This window comes from Bombina bombina, chromosome 3 (assembly GCF_027579735.1).
Source record: "Bombina bombina isolate aBomBom1 chromosome 3, aBomBom1.pri, whole genome shotgun sequence".
Classification (NCBI taxonomy): domain Eukaryota; kingdom Metazoa; phylum Chordata; class Amphibia; order Anura; family Bombinatoridae; genus Bombina; species Bombina bombina.
Window position 1 is genome coordinate 646,286,060 of NC_069501.1, and position 19,949 is coordinate 646,306,008.

Sequence of the window (19,949 nt, forward strand, 5' to 3'; positions counted from 1 at the left end):
CACTCCAGACTCCATAAACATAACCCTGCTTAATATCTCTCCCTAACTGTTCTCACCAATGGTGGTGACATATGATATTGCTAAACATAAGAAGTTTTGCATTAAGTGGAAAGTCTTTATTACTCCAGTAACTAGTCCAGAATGTTTCCTCCAAATAGGTCAAACGGCTCATGAAAAAGAGCATGCTTATATGCTTATATATTGAAAATGTTCACACTAATATGTTAATTTATTGCAATACTTTAAAAAGTTATATGTATACTCAAAAGCTAACCATTAATAAACTTACTGATCTCCTAACTGTATGTGGCCTATCACTGGTACTTCATCAATGAAGATCAAAAACAGTAGTTTAAGGTTTCAAATGTACCATACCTGTTACAAGAAAACTGAGTTTTGCTACCTTCTTAGCTTTATCCGTCTCTCCAGCACCTAAATAGTGACCCAATTTAATGCTACATGCCATAGCAACTGAATAGTTGATCTGAAAAGCAATAGATAGATTGGATAAATTATTAATAGACTAAGTATGCCCAAAAGATAGATTTGAGGTCTACCTGTAGATTTCAAGCAGATCTCCAGATTGGTTAGTGATTTCCTCATTTCACTGAAGCCAGTTATAATGCTATGGTGTCAAGTTAAAAACAAATCTACAAAAGTGTTTACACAATTATATTATGCATTATGGCCTCAATTTGAAAACTAATCCTGATTTGGCCCAATGGCATGCTAGTGTAACGCTTGTGGGATACTCCTCTATCAGACCAAACTCGGCCAGTAGTCTTGTTAGCCTGGCGTTGAGCTGGAATGATAAGAAATCTCCCAGAGCAGATGAGGAAGGCAGCACTCACCACAGGCAGAACAGTCCCCAGCAACAACAGCAGAGCAGTCCAAGGATGAACCACTAGAATAGTCAGGCAGGCAGGATCTGGCAACAGTAAAGCAGTCCAAGGATAAACCACTAGAATGGTCAGGCAGGCAGGGTTTGGCAACAGTATAGCAGTCCAACAGGGATAAGGCAGGTAGAGTAGTCAGACAGGCAGGTTCAGCAACAATAATTAATCCAGCAGTGTAAGGGTTAAGTCAGGTAGAGTAGTCAGACAGGCAGGCTCAGCAACAATAATCAATTCAGCAGTGTAAGGGTTAAGGCAGATAGAGTAGTCAGACAGGCAGGTTCAGCAACAATATTTAATCCAGCAGTTTAAGGGTTAAGGCAGGTAGAGTAGTCAGACAGGCAGGTTCAGCAACAATATTAAGGCACATAGAAAGAATGATCTGTCACACCCAGGAGCACACAAAGTATCACCTATACTTGGGCAGATACAGATCGTTATTAGAACTTTTAAATAGGCGCAGTTTCGCGCCACTGAGCTCCGACCGGCATCCTGAGTGTGCGGAGATGACATCAGCGCTGCACGCATCCAGACCTGATACTGCCCCTGGCAACGAGCAGGGAAGGAGACGCTGCGCCCCTAGCAACGGCTAGAGCGGCACGGCGTGACATAGCCCCCTCTCAAGGGTTCCTTCCGGGAACCAGAGTCAGCCTCAAAGGATGAGCAGCATGGAATCTGGAGACCAGAGATGGCGCATGCACATCACGGGCAGGAACCCAGGAATCTGCCACGGAGTAATCCTTCCAATGTATCAGATACTGCAGTTGTCTGCACCTGTATCTGGAGTCCAGAATCTTAGCTACTTCATATTTGGGGTCACCACAGACCAAGAGCGGAGGAGGAGGAGCTCGGAGCTGGGTATATCTATTCTTGATGTAAGGTTTAAGTAGTGAGATAAGGTAGACTGGATGTATGCACAGGCTTTTTGGCAAGGCCACTTTGTAGGCAACAGGAGACAGTCTTTTCAGGACCTTGTAAGGACCGATAAACCTAGGCCCCAATTTGTGACAGGGTTGATGTAGACAAATATATCGAGTAGAGATCCAAACACATTCACCCACTGGAATGGCACGTACAGAAGCCCTATGACGATCAGCAAACTTCTTATATCTAGAGACAGCTGAATGCAGCTGAGAGCAAATACATTGGCAATGAGTGGTGAGTTCAGTGGCGTGTCGGTCTGTGGCAGGGACCCCAGTGGACTGAGCTAAAAGAGGGAAGACACAAGGTTGATACCCTGCTGCGGCTTGAAATGGAAAACATTGAAGAGAAGAGTGCTAATGAGTGTTTTTTTGCCAGCTCAGCTAGGGGTAGCAATTCAGACCAGTTGGTATGGCGAGTGCTGACAAAGGCTCTAAGGTAGGCTTCAAGATCCTGGTTAGCTCTCTCAGTTAGTCCATTGGTTTGAGGATGGTAGCCAGACGACAAGGAAACAGTGGATCTAATCAACTTACAAACGGCTCTCCAGAAGGCAGAGATGAACTGTGGACCTCTGTCTGAAACAATATTCACAGGAATGCCATGAAGTCGTACCACATGCAAGAGAAAAATGGACGCTAATTCTTGAGCAAAAGGCAGTTTGGTTAGGGTGTACAAAGTGAGCCAGTCTGGAAAAGCGGTCCGCCACAACCCAGATAACTGTATGGTGGTCGGAAGAAGGAAGGTCCACAATGACGTCCATTGTTATGTGTGTCCATGGTTGTTTGGGAATGGACAATGGAGGCAAGGATCGGGGAGTCTTGTTGGCAGCACAAATTGTGCAGGCTTTCACAATCCTGAGCGTCAGACTTCATACTAGGCCACCAAACATGTTGGGAAAGAAGCTTGAAAATCCTAGTCAAACCAGGATGTCCTGAGAGTTTGCTATCATGAGCCCAGGCTAGCACAGGGTTACGTAGGTTCAGAGGTACAAAGAGGATATTGGAGGCCATGGGGGCACCAGGAGGTTTACTAGACTGAGCACATTGCAATTTTTGCAGAAGGGTGGTATTGAGTTGAGCAACCACACAGGAGGGGGGGTATGATGTGTTCAATAGGAGCTTCTGAGGAATCACTTGAGTGAGGGAACTGACGGCAAAGGGTGTCTGTCTTCTTGTTCTTGGTCCCAGGAAGATAAGAGATCACAAAGTTAAAATGGGAAAAGAACAAGGCCCACCTGGCCTGTGGAGGATTGAGTCAATGAGCAGTCTCTAGGTAAGTCAGATTCTTGTGGTCGGTGAGAATCTGAATAGGATTGGCGGTGCCCTCTAACCTGTGACGTCATTCAGTCAAGGCCATCTTAATGGCTAAGTGTTAACGATTACCCACATCGTAGTTCCTCTCAGCAGGAGTAAACCGTTTAGAAAAAAAGGCTACAGGGTGTGAGTTGGAAGTCAAAGGGTCCCTTTGGGTAAGAACTGCTCCAGCCCCTATCTCGGGGGCATCAACCTCTAAATTTTACTGTAGGTCAGGATCAGGATGGTGGAGCACAGGAGCTGAACAAAAAAGCCCCTTTCAGACAAGAGAAGGCATTTATGGCCAATATTTAAAGTCTTTGTTCCGTTTTGTCAATTCAGCAAGAGGAGCGACTGTTTGAAGAAAGTTCTTTAGAAACTTGCGGTAATAATTGGAGAATCTCAAGAACCTCTGCATTTCCTTTAAAGAGATAGGCCTCAGGAGGCCAATATTTAAAGTCTTTGTTCCGTTTTGTCAATTCAGTAAGAGGAGCGACTGTTTGAAGAAAGTTCTTTAGAAACTTGCGGTAATAATTGGAGAATCTCAAGAACCTCTGCATTTCCTTTAAAGAGATAGGACGGGAGGGAAGGACCTTCCTTGTTCTGTCTCTCTCAGCTTGCCTTTCCAGAAAGCAAGAGTCCAGATTGATACAAAGCGCTATAAAGTCATCCAGAGAAGAAGGAATATCACGATAAGTGAGTTCATCTTTAATGCGTTCATGGAGACCCCTACTAAAGGCTGCCTTAAGAGCACTGCCATCCAAAGTGGTTTCAAGTGCCAAGGTGCGAAACTCGATGGCAAATTGTGCCACAGTTTTATTGCCCTGGCGGAGATCCAGGAGAGAAGAAGTCCCAAACACAGAAGATAAAGCAGAAATTAACTCATCAACATCATGCAGGAGTGTAGCGTTCTGTTCCAAAAGGTAAGAGACCCAGACTAGGGCCTTGTCCTTTAGCAAGGAAATGATAAAGGTGACCCTTGACTGATGAGACTGAAAGGTGTGAGGATCATTGCGGAAGTGCAGCCTGCATTGGTTTAGAAAGCCCCTGCAATCAGTAGTACCTTCATACTTGTCAGGCAAGGGTATCCGGGGTATACTTTCAGAAGCAGAGGAAGTAGTAACTGTAACAACTGTACCTTTAATTGGAGGTGGCTCTTTTCCTCTCTCTTCCCTATAAATAATAACAGCTGCCTCATTACTTTGCTTGATTAATTTTGTACCCATGCTGCGTTCAAACAGCATCACACTGAACTCGCAGTGTGAGTTCTTTTCCAAGCTCCTGACTCCAGCCCTCAAGGCATATTTCTTGTTACAGGCTCCGGATCAGCAACATGCTCTGTGGATGCAATTACTTACCTGTTTATTTGCATTAAATCCTGCCATTCTATCTGAGACGTTCCTCTGCAAGGTAATCCTGTTTCAGCTGTTCTCTGCATTCAGTCGCTATTTCTGCAGACAGCCGATACCTCACTTCCGGTTTTCGGCCAGGAACCGCAGCTCCTCACATAGACGCTCCTCTGCATACAGCAGTCTGCTCTGGTTCTCAACAAATATCCTTAGAGCGTTCACAGTAGTAGGTAAGTCTGTTTAAGCTTTACAGACAACTGCAGAATCAGCTTCCAGCTCAGCACAGGCAAACAGAGAACATCGAACAGAAGAGTGCTAATGAGTGTTTTTTGCCACCTCAGCTAGGGGTAGCAATTCAGACCAGTTGGTATGGCGAGAGATAACTTCCGTTAACTTCCCATCAAGTTCGCTGGAGTCTCTATTTCTCCAGATTTAATTATACCATCATGTTTAGACCAGGGAAAAGAAATGCTACGGCTGATGCTTTATCTAGATCCTTAAGCAGACCTACCAACTATCAAAGTACCGCTACCATCATACCGTTGGAAAACTTTTCAGCCTACATAGGACTAGATCAAGATGAGCTAAAATGCCGACAACACCTTGATACTACACTCCCAAAAGATCTGTTACAACAAGACTCAAACGGAATCTACTTATGTGATTCTAAATTATACGTTCCACCGGATTTGAGGATACAGGTTCTTCATTCCATTCATGACACACCATTAGCTGGTCACCCTGGAATGCAGAAAACTGTAGAATTAATCAAACGCTCTTTTTGGTGGCCAAATCTCTACCAAAGTGTACATGATTACATACAGACTTGGGAAACTTGTGTTACTTCTAAATCTGAAAAGAAGAGACCTTACGGTTATCTTATGCCTTTACCCATTCCTACCAGAGCTTGGATGGACATTTCACTTGACTTCATTGTAGAACTTCCAGAGTCCAACCATTTACAGTCATCTTAGTAGTGGTCGACATTTTAACCAAAATGGCACACTTTATTCCTTGCCAGAAAATCCCAACAGCAGCAGAGACAGCTCGTCTCCTCATAACGAATATTGTCAAACTCCATGGATTACTGGTCACTATTACCTCAGACAGAGGTTCACAGTTTACTTCTCGCTTCTGGAAGGAATTGTGTACTGTACTACAGATCCAAAGACGATTATCAACCGCTTACCGTCCACAAACCAGTGGCCAAACGGAAAGAACGAATCAGTGGCTTGAGCAGTTTTTGCGTTGTTATTGTAGTCACCAGCAGGACCTCTGGTCCTATTATCTTACGTATGCTGAATTTGCCTACAATAACTCATCACATACCACCACCAAACAATCACCCTTCTTTGCCAATTATGGTTTCCATCCTAATCTACACTTCCAAACCCAGTATGATAGCTCCTGTCCATTGGTCAACAAAACCATCAACTCTATCTCCGAGAACTTTAAGATAATACAGGAAAATATACAGTACGCTCAAAGTAAACAAAAACATTCATATGATCTTCGCAGAAGAGAGTCTCCCACTTACTCCGTAGGTGATTTCGCTTGGTTATCCACGAAAAACCTAAAGCTCCATACACCATGCAGGAAGTTCAATAAACTGTTCATCGGACCTTTCAAGATTCTTAAACTTATAAACCCGAATGCAGTCACTCTTCAGCTCCCCACCAGTTACAAGATACACCCCACCTTTCATGTAGTTTTACTCAAACCGTACAAACAAGTTAGATCCCAGGATGACCCTGAGATACAATCACCTACTCCTTTGGAAGACGAAGAGGAATATGAAGTTCAGGAGGTTCTCGATTCACACTATCTTACGCTATCTTAAGGGTAAACTTTAATATTTGATCAGATGGGTAAATTACACCCCAGAGGAAGATTCATGGGAACCCTTCACTAATTTATCCTGTCCTCATTTGGTCTCACAGTTTCACAGCCGTCATCCGGATCGGTCTAGACCATGAATCACGGAGTGCTTCTTTGGGGGGAGTATCATGTAACAACTGTACCTTTAATTGGAGGTGGCTCTTTTCCTCTTTCTTCCCTATAAATAGGAACAGCTGCCTAATTACTTTGCTTGATTAATTTTGTACCTATGCTGCGTTCAAACAGCGTCACACTGAACTCGCAGTGTGAGTTCTTTTCCAAGCTCCTGACTCCAGCCCTCAAGGCATATTTCTTGTTACAGGCTCCGGATCAGCAACATCCTCTGTGAATGCAATTACTTACCTGTTTGCATTCAATCCTGCCATTCTATCTGAGACGTTCCTCTGCAAGGTAATCCTGTTTCAGCTGTTCTCTGCATTCAGTCGCTATTTCGGCAGACAGACGATACGTCACTTCCGGTTTTCAGCCAGGAACCGCAGCTCCTCACACAGACGCTCCTCTGCATACAGCAGTCTGCTCTGGTTCTCAACAAAGATCCTTAGAGCGTTCACAGTAGAAGATAAGTCTGTTTAAGATTTACAGACAACTGCAGAATCAGCTTCCAGCTCAGTACAGGCAATCTCTGGTAAGTCCTGTTAAATACTTTTCTGCAGCTTGCATTTTCGCACATATTAAGTTGTGGTCTACTGTATTGTACCCTGACTGTATTGCATTTCCCAGGCAGTGCTTCCATCATTCTAAGGCTGTCACATTGTAATTTATTCAGGGTTCAGACAGTGCATCATAAACACCAAACATATGTCCAATCTTTTGCTGTATAAACTCTGCAGCTGAGATTCATAAGTTGAAATTAAAACATAAAATTCTTGTATGACTGTTTTATAGATTTACAGATAAGACTGGTGTGACAGTAACAGTACTAGGAGTAGGGGCTGGTGGTGTAGCAACAGGAGCGGCATCCCTCGCTGCAACTAGTAAGGAGAGTTGAGCGGTAATAGCCTCTAACTTGGAATCCATATTCTGTGGTATGGGTTCCCAACATCTGTCCCTGAAGATAAACAGCTAGTGCCACCTTATCTGGCTGCATGGACCAAGTATAATGTAATGCTCGCGGGATACTCCTCTATCAGACCAAACTCGGCCAGTAGTCTTGTTATCCCGGCGTCAAGCTGGAATGATAGGGCATATCCCAGAGCAGAGAAAGTTGGTAAGATGAGGAAAGCGGCACTCACCACAGGCAGGACAGTCCCCAGTGGCAACAGCAGAGCAGTCCAAGGATGAACCACTAGAATGGTCAGGCAGGCAGGGTCTGGCAACAGTAAAGCAGTCCAAGGATAAACCACTAGAATGGTCAGGCTGGCAGGCAGGGTTTGGCAACAGTAAATCAGTCCAAATGTTTAAGGGATAAGGCAGGTAGAGTAGTCAGACAGGCAGGTTCAGCAACAATAATCAATCCAGCAGTGTAAGGGTTAAGGCAGGTAGAGTAGTCAGACAGGCAGGTTCAGCAACAATAATCAACCCAGCAGTGTAAGGGTTAAGGCAGGTAGAGTAGTCAGGCAGGCAGGTTCAGCAACAATATTTAATCCAGCAGTTTAAGGGTTAAGGCAGGTAGAGTAGTTAAACAGGGTTGTTCAGCAACAATATTTAGGCACATAGAAAGAACAATCTGTCACACCCAGGAGCACACAAACTATCACCTATACTTGGGCAGTGACAGATCATTATTAGAACATTTAAATAGGCGCAGATTTGCGCCACTGAGCTCTGACCGGCATCCGGTGCGTGCGGCGATGACGTAAGCGATACACGCTTCTGGAGCCAACACTGCCCCTGGCAATGAGCAGGGAAGGAGACGCCGTGCCCCTAGCAAAGGCTAGAGTGGCGTAGCGTGACAGCTAGAACTTGTAGTTTTATGTGAAAAAGAGCTAAATCGCTTTAGGGTAATGCCCTACAAAAAGTACTTCTAAAGGCTATTGCTATAGTAACTTTTAGTGTTTTTATCTTGGGGTGTTTTTTTTTTTTTTTTAAAGGGGAACAGCTTTAGTATAGGCATAACTGTGGATTTTCTATTCTTGGTAATGCTTTTTTTGGTAATGTTTTTTTTTATTTGGTTTTTATTTTGTGTAACTTAGGGGGTGGTAGGTTAAGGGTCTTGAGGGGGCTAGCTATTAGGTAGTTAAGTAGTGTATGGGGTAGTTTACATTGGGGGTTGTGGCGGTTTAGGGATTAATAGGTTAGGGGGCTTATTGCTTTGGGGGGTGGTGGTGGTGGTTTAGGGATTAATAGGTTGAGGGTGGTTAGGTGTTTAGGTTATGGCAGATTAGGGATTAATAGTGTAGGTTGTGATTGGAGTGAGGGCACATAAGGGGTTAATAGTTAAGTTTAGCATTGCATTTATATATATTTATGTTTAAATAATATACATTGTCATGTACATTGCATATTATTTTCAGTATTGTATATCATTTAAAATTTAGTTAATTTTGCTTGTTCCGTTTATTTTTTTAAACATAAATATATCATTTAAATGAAATATTTATGTTTAAAATAATAAAATGCCCAAGCAAAAATAACTACATTTTAAATTAGAAACAATACGTAAAATAATATGCATTATACATAACAATGCATATCATTTTATCATTGTATATAAATGTAGCGACATAGCTCCATTAGCTATAATAGGGAGGTTTTTTTTTTTTATACGTAATTATTCAGGTAGATTGCAGACATTATGTGAGAGTTAGTCAGGCATTCCAGGGGGAGTATAGGGAAGATATGATGTAGGTATAGGCGGTATTAGGGAGTTAGCTATTCGCACTTGGGGGAGTATAGCTAAAGTATGACATAGATGTAAGCGTTCTGTGGGAGTTAGCCAGGTGTTTCAACGGTTGTAATCTGTACTTTGATTGTGATACATTGCCAGCAGTGCAAAATATTCAAATCTCTGAAGTGCAGGTTATGTGTAGAGTTTCAGCCATGTTTGTCTCACCACCTTTTCAGTGGCAAGACTTTTCAGTGTGAGGCAGGTAGTGTAGATGTAGTCACAGTTAGGTCACACAGGCATTATTTGAAGTGTTCCTACACAGAAATAGTGTTTGGTTTCAGTGAGTGCACTGTCTGTGCTGTGTAGGAACACTTCAAATACGCCCCCAAACTGCTGAAAGTGGCGATGTTGACAGACTTTTGCAGAAGACACGATCCCTATTGTTTCTTAAGGGAGACACATCGCCACTCAACGGCAGTTTGCGTGTCCACAACCTTTTTTATATCAGCAGAACAAAGGACTGCGAGGCCGACGAGGTCAGAAAGGCAGTTTCTCGTTGGACTGTCAATGCTTTGAATATGAGGACCTTATTAAGAGGATGCACAGAGTAACATAGACAATAAAGATATTGAAGAGACTGGTGAAGCTGCAGAATATATTAATGAATTTAGTGCAGTGATACATAGGAGAAAAATAAAAGAACGGCAGATAAATAGATTAGACTGCTGCATAAATATTGCTTGGTAAATAATTGAATACAATTATTGTGGGAAATAATAACTTATTTAAGCATTTACATTTGAGACATATAGATACCTCATGGAGACAGTGGCGGCTGGTGACTTTTGAAGATGGGGGAGCACTAGCCCCGCCCCTCAGATGGCCCCGCCCATTTTATTGTGTGTGTATGTGTATATATATATATATATATATATATATATATATATATACATACACACACATACATACATACACACACACACTATGCCAGTTACCTTAACACATTCTTGTACAAGGTGAGGGCAGTGTGTTATGTGTATTACTGTGTGTTGTATGTACATAACTAACCTGAAAGACAAGAGCACCACATACACACATACACCCTGCAGTTACTATATATATATATATATATATATATATATATATATATATACTGGGTACTTGAGTCCTGTCACTGGGGCAGTATAAGGACTTTATAAATATATATATATATATATATATATATATATATATATATATATATATATATATGTCCTTATACTGCCCCAGTGACAGGACTCAAGTACCCAGTATATATATATATACACCCAGAGACAAGCAGAATACACTTTTTAATAATGTTTAATACACACACTGTCTGACACTAAAGTAAAGGGGCATTTAATTTATATAGGTATCATTGTTATACCTACTATAAGGGGATCCACTGACATACATACATAGAGATACACACATACATACATAGTTACACAGAGATGCACAAACTTATACATACACAGAGATACACACATACATTCATGCAGAGATACACACACACAGATAGGCACCAACACATGCACACAGGCACACACAGATATAAGCAGACATACACTTATATATGCAGGGACAGTCACATGCATGGTAATATTATTTTTACAATACTCTTGGGACTTTTTCTTATTCTAAACTTGAGTTCCAGTCCAGCTCATTTAAATGTTCATAACATACAGCAGTGGTAGTGTATTAATAATCTGAGCTGAGGCTGAGCTAACCTTCTTTGTGCCACAGTACATACAGTATATTAAGTATTTTAGAGCATAAAACTTTAGCAACTAACTCACAGACTGACCTCTATCACATAGTTGCTGCTTCAAGTGCCGTGCAGAAGACAGAGTTGTAAATTTAAACTGGAGCTGTCCTCTCCCTCATGACCTCCTGCCCTGCAGCATGCATAGGAAAACACTGATTCACAATTTAACCCCATGGCTACCAAAAAGGGCTGCAATACACTGCTTAGGAATAAACTGCAGTCCTTTCTGGCAGCCAGGGAGTTAAATTGTGTTCAGCATGTTACAGAGTCTTTTTTTCTATTAGGTATTGGTAATTCAAATGTCAAGGGTGAAGTGTTTACCGGGTGGGTCCCACATTTAAGTACATGATCACAACACTTTCCCTGACAGGCTCAGAAATGATCCGTCAGGTAGGAGGAAGAGACAGACTTAGTAGAACAACAACAAGTAAGGGGACGCAGCACATATTCCACAGCACAGCCATGACTTACCTCTTTCCTTCCTTCCACTTTCTGCATTTGCCGACAGAGCGCTCATACCCCCAGCTCTCCACAGCACACTTGAGCGTGCTCCCGCCCCTCACCTTAAAAAAGTTACAGCTTCAGCCAAGCGTCATCACTCACAGTCACTGGCTGCTGCCTTTCTCTGTGAATAACACCTCCCACAGATCGCACAGTCTGAAGTGTGCGATACACAAAGTATAGGGATGGGGAGGCTGGGAGCTGCGCAGGCTGCAAATTTAAGATGCGCATAGCACACTGCCATATATCTAGCTACCGCACGTGCGGTTAGTGTATAAATGATAGAATAAAAAATAAAAAATTTTTTTTTTCCTTCTTAAACAAATTGTTTGAATTTTTTGGGGGACAAAAAAAATATATAATTTTTACAGTAGGGGGCTATTGGAAAAATTATATTTTTTTTCTTCTGTTTTTTCTTTCTATCTTCTGGGCTTCTTCTGGGCTTCTGAGGGGGGCACGTGCGATTGTGCTCAAATGGAGGAGCCTCCACTGCATGGAGAAAGATGCCAAGTTCCAACAATATTGCTTGTGCTCCAAGTTCCACTAAGTTAATATGACCTACATCAAGAAGAAAGATAAATAAAAACTTTGAAACCCCCCCCCAAAAAACACTTAAAGAACAAATAAATGGATGAATTGTATTAACCTGCTAAAAAGATTGCTATATCGTATATCCACCATTCAGTATACTGCATCAGCATGCTGGGAATTCCCAGAGACAGGAAAGAATTCCAGTCCGTCAAACAAACTAAAGACCAGCCTGAAGATAAAAATGTATATGAAAAAGATATGTGAGTTGCAAATATTGAAACTATGAGCTTAAAAAAGTTTGTTACACATTTATTAATCCAGTATATAAACATATCTCAATATTCATCCAATTCATGCATTCAACTTGTAATTGTTTCTGGTCTTGAAATAGTGTGGCATTTACTGAAAGGATCAGCTAAGGATATTGGTCCCTTTTGTAATTCCCCTACTAAATACCTTACATGTTTTTTGAGGTGTTTTCAGATTTGTAGCTGGTTTTAATTTCTTAGAATACAAATCAATAGCAAATTTATTGTATCAAGATTACACCCAATATGGGGACATTTAGACAGTGGGATTCCAATTAACTGTACTTTTTGATCACTTTTCTAAGGATTTCTGGGCTTTTCTTATTCATCAGTATCGCCTCTAACAGAATATGAAATTCTTGTGCAGGCTCAATAGAAATAAACCAGGATTGAAGTAAATGATTACATTGGTCTTAATCCGTTAATTTACACATTTGTAAATCTATTCATTAAACAAATGCTTTTTTATGTTCTGGGCGTTTCTTCTGCATTGGATGATAAAGTTTTGCATGCTTTGTAAATGTTACAAATCTAATCAGCACTTTATGGTTGATATTATTTTAACATTAAAATAAACTTTAAACATGCTCAAACAATAAAAAAAAAAACATACATAAGTTCAGCAAGGATATGAATAAAACATGTTTTTTATGGCTCTAGTTCTTTTATGATTCAACTTTGGGAAGTGAGGGGTTAAAAATAAAAGAGAAAACTCTTGCTATGTTAGTATTTTTAGACAAATTAAAATTGTCAGAAAACAGACATAAACAAATCCATAAAAAAACATAGAGCTCCTGAATCAATGAAAGGACTATTAAATACAGTAGAATTGCAGAATCAGCAGTTGCATAATAAAGAAAATCAAATAGCCCCTGCTCTGAATTTCAAATGAGCAGAATATTTTTCTGACAAATTTCAAAATTCCTTTAAATTTCACTGCCCCTGTATCACGTGACGAACATCAGCAAATCACAGAATCATATACATATACATTGAAAACTCTTCCACATGATCAGGTGCTAGTGCCTCAGAAAGTGTGCATATGAAATATTGTGCTCATTTTGATACTGGACGTAAGTTGAAACGTTTTTAAAATTTCATGCTCTATAAGAATCATGAAAATTTAATTTTGACTTTAGTGACCCTTTAAATGTGGCCGAGGTGCCCTAAATGCTAATTTGCAGAGGGAATTGCAGCATTTTAGAAGCAAAGGATTTAGGTTACAACATAACAATAATTTCGCAGATATCCAACAGAAGTTACAAAATGATGCAATATTCAGAATCCCTTTTGCCTAGAATAAGCACTAACATCCCTCTATATCCCATACATTAAAGTGTTACATAGAACTCCTCATATCTTACATCTTGTATCATTATATCATACATGTTCTTTGCGATTTTCCTCTGCATTTTTTTGCTTTTTTTTTTAAAAACATTTTGCAAAACTGAAATAACATTTTCAAACTAACATAAACAATTCTGTGGTACTATTAAATGACCCTACACCCCTCTCTATCGTTATCAAGAGAATTGGGATGTGAACTAGTATTGATTCTCTAAAAGGGTAAGTTCTCTAGATATTCCTAGTATTTCGTTTAGCCTCACTCGACCTCCAACCACCTCTCTACTCTGCCGTCTCCTGTATTATCCAGTGGAAACAAATTTTAATAAATTGGTCCCTGCTCCCCTGAATAGATGTGGCTAAGTCTGACATAGTATATATATATATATATGCTCTATTTTATCTATCACTTCAGGCCAGACTGGAGCCCCTACCTTCCAATGTCTGGCTATACAGATCCTAGCTGCAGGGCATTCAATCTTAATGCACGTGACTGTTAATTGCTTTATTGTATGGTTTGAGTCTGTAGTTTAGAAGAGCCTGCTCTATGGTCAGGATGATTGAGTCTCTCAGTACTCTGCCCAAACGTCTCTGTAACTGTTCCCAGGTAGCTCTGATCTCAGGGCACTCCCACCACATGTGTATGTATGTCCCCCTAGCCCCACATTCTCTGTAGCATTGTGTAGTACCCACTGAGGAAAAATGGCTTGTCTTCTCTGGGGTGAGATACCACCTAAAGACCGTCTTAATACAGTTCTCTTTAACCCCTTAATGACCACAGCACTTTTCCATTTTCTGTCCGTTTGGGACCAAGGCTATTTTTACATTTTTGTGGTATTTGTGTTTAGCTGTAATTTTCCTCTTACTCATTTACTGTATCCACACATATTATATACCATTTTTCTCGCCATTTAATGGACTTTCTAATGATATCATTATTTTTATCATATCTTTTGCTATAAAAAATATATATAAAATATGAGGAAAAAATGGAAAAAAACACACTTTTTATAACTTTGACCCCCAAAATCTGTTACATATCTACAACCACCAAAAAACACCCATGCTAAATAGTTTCTAAATTTTGTCCTGAGTTTAGAAATACCCAATGTTTACATGTTCTTTGCTTTTTTTGCAAGTTATAGGGCAATAAATACAAGTAGCACTTTGCTATTTCCAAACCACTTTTTTTTCAAAATTAGCGCTAGTTACATTAGAACACTGATATCTTTCAGGAATACCTGAATATCCCATGACATGTATATATTTTTTTAGAAGACATCCCAAAGTATTGATCTAGGTCCATTTTGGTATATTTCATGCCACCATTTCATCGCCAAATGCGCTCAAATACAAAAAATCTTTCACTTTTACACAATTTTTTTCACAAACTTTAGGTTTCCCACTGAAATTATTTACAAACAACTTGTGTAATTATGGCATAAATGGTTGTAAATGCTTCTCTGGGATCCCCTTTGTTCAGAAATAGCAGACATATATGGCTTTGGCGTTGCTTTTTGGTAATTAGAAGGCCGCTAATGTGTATTATGCCCAGCAGTGAAGGGGTTAATTAGGGAGCATGTAGGGAGCTTTTAGAGTTAATTTTAGCTTTAGTGTAGTGTAGTAGACAAAACAACAAATCAGACCACACAAAAAGGAAAATTGTGGTTCTAAGTGAGAGGTGCGCCAACTACAACAACCTCTCCTGTATTAGTTATGAGAAATGAGGCAATGATGCAGATAATAAAAAATAAAATATTAAATAATAAGATAATAAATAAAATATCTATATATAACAACAATATATAAAAAAAAATAATAATAATAAAAAATATATATATATATAAGTAAATATGCAAATATGTAGATTAATAGTCCAATGGACATTAAACACATATTGCGATACAATCCCAAAATAGTCTCTCAACAAGGAACCAGCAGATAGGTAAGAGGGCAGCTCTCTCCACAGGATGATAGAGATATTAACCACGAGTCCTAAAAGACAAAAAAAGAGAGGCGCCCTTGATGCAGCAGCTTCTTAAAGGGATAAACCAAAACAAACCGTGACGATCCAGTACTCACAAAGATGACTGCACATCCAGTGCAATAATAAACAGGCCAAAGCTTCAGAGCCGTTCGGCTGACTCCCCTGCGGCGGATCAGCTGGAAACAGGAATAGGCTTCAAATGGCAACACAGTATCCGGTACTGCTAGCCGACTCAGGGCACCGACTAGAAGTGAAGCTCTTTATCCAGCTGACAGATGCCTTGAGCAAGCTTTGCCAACTGCTCTGCTATCACAGCTTGATGAATAGACTGGGAGGTTTAAGTTTTAACATCAAATTCATCCTTTAGAAAATCTGTATAACATTCGTCCTGTAGAATGTCCCTGGCTAAACTTCCCTGGCTAAATGTCCCTCTAGTTCTGAACTGTTCTTTCCTTCCATCTGTGTAGTAGACAACCCCAAGTATTGATCTAGGCCCATTTTGGTTTATTTCATGCCACCATTTCACCGCCAAATGCGATCAAATAAAAAAAAAAAAGTTATATTTTTTACAATTTTAGGTTTCTCACTGAAATTATTTACAAACAACTTGTGCAATTATGGGACAAATGGTTGTAAATGCTTATCTGGAATCCCCTTTGTTCAGAAATAGCAAACATATATGGCTTTGGCGTTGCTTTTTGGTAATTAGAAGGCCGCTAAATGCAGCTGCGCACCACACGTATTATGCCCAGCAGTGCAGGGGTTAACTAGGGAGCTTGTAGGGAGGTTGTAGGGTTAATTTTAGCTTTAGTGTAGAGTAGTAGACAACCCAAAGTATTGATCTAGGCCCATTTTGGTATATTTCATGCCACCATTTCACCGCCAAATTAGATCAAATAAAAAAAAATACGTTCACTTTTTCACAAACTTTAAGTTTCTCACTGAAATTATTTACAAACAGCTTGTGCAATTATGGCACAAATGGTTGTAAATGCTTTTCTTGGATTCCCTTTGTTCAGAAATAGCAGACATATTTGTCTTTGGCGTTGCTCTTTGGTAATTAGAAGACCGCTAAATGCCACTGCGCATCACACGTGTTTTATGACACATCACACTCCCTGATCCCTCCCAAACAGCTCTCTTCCCTCCCATATTTACATATGCTGCTGTGTAGGATCCCCCCTTAGCCCAAAACCTCCTTAATCCCCCCCAAACAGTTCTCTAACCCTCCCCTCTACCTTATTGGGAGCCATCTTGGCAGCTGTATGTGTAGTGTAGCTCCCCCCAAAGACAAACCTCCCAGATCCCTTAGACCATTTTTAGATCCATTCCCTCCCCCCTTTCTCCCACTTTTTAACATTTTTCTGTAGTATAGCGGTTCCCACCCACTCCCCCCGTGCCTCCGGTGACCCCGTCCCTAATCCCGCCCCCCTCTTACTGGAAGAAGCCATCGATGGCCGCCCACCCGCCTCCCACTTCGGCTCCCATCAATGATTGTAGCCATTGATGTCCGGTGCAGAGAGGGCACAGAGTGGCTCTCTCTGCATCGGAGGGGTAAGAAAGGTTATTGCAGGATGCCTCGAAATCGAGGCATCACGGCAATAACCGGAAAGCGGCTGGAAGCAATCAGGATCGATGAGGGCGTACGTCCTCGGTCATTGACTGTATTTTTTTGAGGACGTACGCCATATGTCGTCGGTCATTAAGAAGTTAAGGTCAGCATTATTCAACCCCTTACTTGAGTATGTATGTCTTGGAAGGTCTAGCCCAGTGTCTTGTGTCCATTTGTTTATTATCGTCGAGTGGTTCGGGGTTTGAGCTCCCTGAATAGCTAAGTAAAGTGTCAAAATCAAGTTCTTCAATCTGCTTGGGGTAGTACATACTCGTTCTAACATTGTGAGTGTCTGTGGGGCCCATGGGTAACAGTATTTATGTAGGGCTGAGGAAATCTGGAGGTAAAGGAACCATTGTAATTTCAGAGGTTAGATTCTATCTTGGACACGAGAGAACGTTTGTATTTAGTTTCATTCAGAAAGTCAGCTACCCTATAGAGTCCTTTATTAAACCATTTCCCTACTTGTGCATGTAAGTCTGGGTGTAAGAGAAATTTAATTGGTTTGTTCCTAGAGTTTGCGTGAGCTAATTTCCCAGTAAATGATTTTCAAACCCTAATTATCTCACTAGTGGCAACAGCTTTATAGTTATGACTGTCAAATGTGTGGTCTAGTTTCCACAGTACATCTGCAGGAGAATCATAACCACCCAGGTCTGTCTCAAGTCTGGTCCATAAAATATTGTAGTCATTCTTACGTAACAAAGAAGCCTGCACCAGTCTAGCCGCATGATAGTTATCGGTTAAATTCAGGAGGCCTACTCCCCCCAATTGTCTGTGACGGGATAGTATATGCATGGCTATTCTTCCCCTTCTATCCCCTCTCAGAAAAGTGTTTAAAGAAACCTGTAATTTCTGTAAGTCTGATCTAGATACCTTGATCGGAAGTGCCCTAAAGAGATATAAAATTCTTGGGAGGATGTTCATTTTAATCGCGGAAAGCCTATCGTACCAGGAGAATTTGCAAGCTCTCCATTTTTTAAGTCTCTATTGATTGTTTTGTAGAGTGGGACATAGTTCAAATCATAGAGTTTGTGATTTGAGTCTGATAATTTAATGCCCAAGTACGTAATTGACTTCGTGGCCCAGACAAATTTGAAGTTGGTCTCAATCAATTTTTTGGTAAGTGGCAAAACATTTATAGATAATGCCTCACTCTTGTCTAAATTAATCTTATAGCCTGAAACAAGTGAAAAGTAATGTAGGGTTTTGTATAGGTTGGGCAAGGATATTAGGGGTCTAGTCAATGTCAGGAGGACATCGTCCGTGAATAATGACAGTTTATATTCCGAGTCCCTAACTACCACTCCTGAAATGTCTGAGTTATTACTAATAGAAGTGGCAAGTGGCTCCATACATAGAGCAAACAGTATTAGCGATAAGGGACACCCCTGAAGGGTGCCATTCAAAACTTTTATAATCTTAGATTGGAATCCTGCTGCCCTGATGACCGCTGTCAGGTTAGAGTATAGTCCCTTTATTGCCTTCATGAAGCCCCCCAAGACCCAATTCCATTAGAACTGTGTTCATATAGATCCAATCTATTCTATCAAATGCCTTCTCCGCGTTCAAAGATAGGAGCCGAGAAGGCGTTTCTATAATAATAATTTACCATGGTTACAGTTTTCCTCATGTTATCTGGCAATTCCCTATCTGAGATAAAGCCCATCTGGTCAGGATAGACCAGTTTTGGGGCTAGTTTCTTAAGCCTGTTAGCCAAAATTTTGGTGAGGATTTTAACATCCTGGTTTATCAGGGAAATTGGACTATAGCTTTGGCATTTCTCAGGGTTCTTACCGGGCTTGGGGATCACCACAATCCTAGCGCTCAACTCTTCAGGCGAGATAGCATTGCCCTGCATAACATCATTGCAAAATGAATTACAGTATTTTTAAAGGAGGAAACAGAGCCGAACCTTTGCTTGCATTGAAGGACATTAAAGTGTAAAATTTATCAAAATGTTATACGTAATTTTGAGGCTGTGAATGAAACAATCATTTATGAACATTTCCAGATAACTAATGCTTATTGATCTTATTATGAAGGGCTATATAATTTACCTACTACATAAAATGATCACCCTGTGGGATGTAGATCAAATTTTTAGAGAGCTAGACCTAAGTAAGATTTCTAGTCAGACCTCGGAGGCTTTGGAAGACCCTATCACCCTTCAAGAAGTCTTTAATGCTATACATAGTTTGCCATGTAGAAAGGACATAGGTCCTGACAACTTTTTAAATCAATATTATAAAACCTTCAACTATCTCTTAGCACCTCATATTTTCTCCCTTTTTCATTTATTGACAATGCTAGTCATTTTCCCCCTCCCATGTTAGAAGCACTTATCTCTGTAGTACATAAACCCGGAACCCCCTACTAGTACTAGTAATTATCGTCCCATTTCACTTCTCATTTCAAACTTAAAAAGCTATGCTAAAATACTAGCTATATGACTAAATGCAATTTTACTTCAAATAGTACATACTGACAAGACAGGGTTTGGTCCAACAACTTATTGAATACGCTAAACTTGCTAATATTAAAACAGTTCTTATATCCACTGACACAGAAAAGCTGCAGATCTCTATACGGTTCTCTGGTCAGATTTGGATTTGGAAAATTAAAGCAACATTGCAGCCAAAATTGGGATCCACACGAATGCATTTCAGTTTTAAAAAGAAGCATTTCTGTAATATACATGTATTTACAAAAATGCTTCTAATGAAAGCTATAGCTGTTTCAAAAGCGTATTAAGT

At 40.4% G+C, this 19,949-nt stretch overlaps 1 protein-coding gene across 1 annotated transcript in view; it reads right to left on the reverse strand.

Moving 5' to 3' along the window:
* LOC128652464 (multidrug and toxin extrusion protein 1-like) overlaps positions 1 to 19,949 on the reverse strand; it is a 199,121-nt gene that overhangs the window by 91,687 nt on the left and 87,485 nt on the right. Inside the window, exons 7-9 of the mRNA XM_053705402.1 lie at positions 12,058 to 12,171; positions 11,902 to 11,969; positions 376 to 484 (exon numbers count right to left, since the gene is read on the reverse strand). Coding sequence (XP_053561377.1) covers positions 376 to 484; positions 11,902 to 11,969; positions 12,058 to 12,171 — 291 coding nt within the window. The remainder of the gene's footprint in view (positions 1 to 375; positions 485 to 11,901; positions 11,970 to 12,057; positions 12,172 to 19,949) is intronic.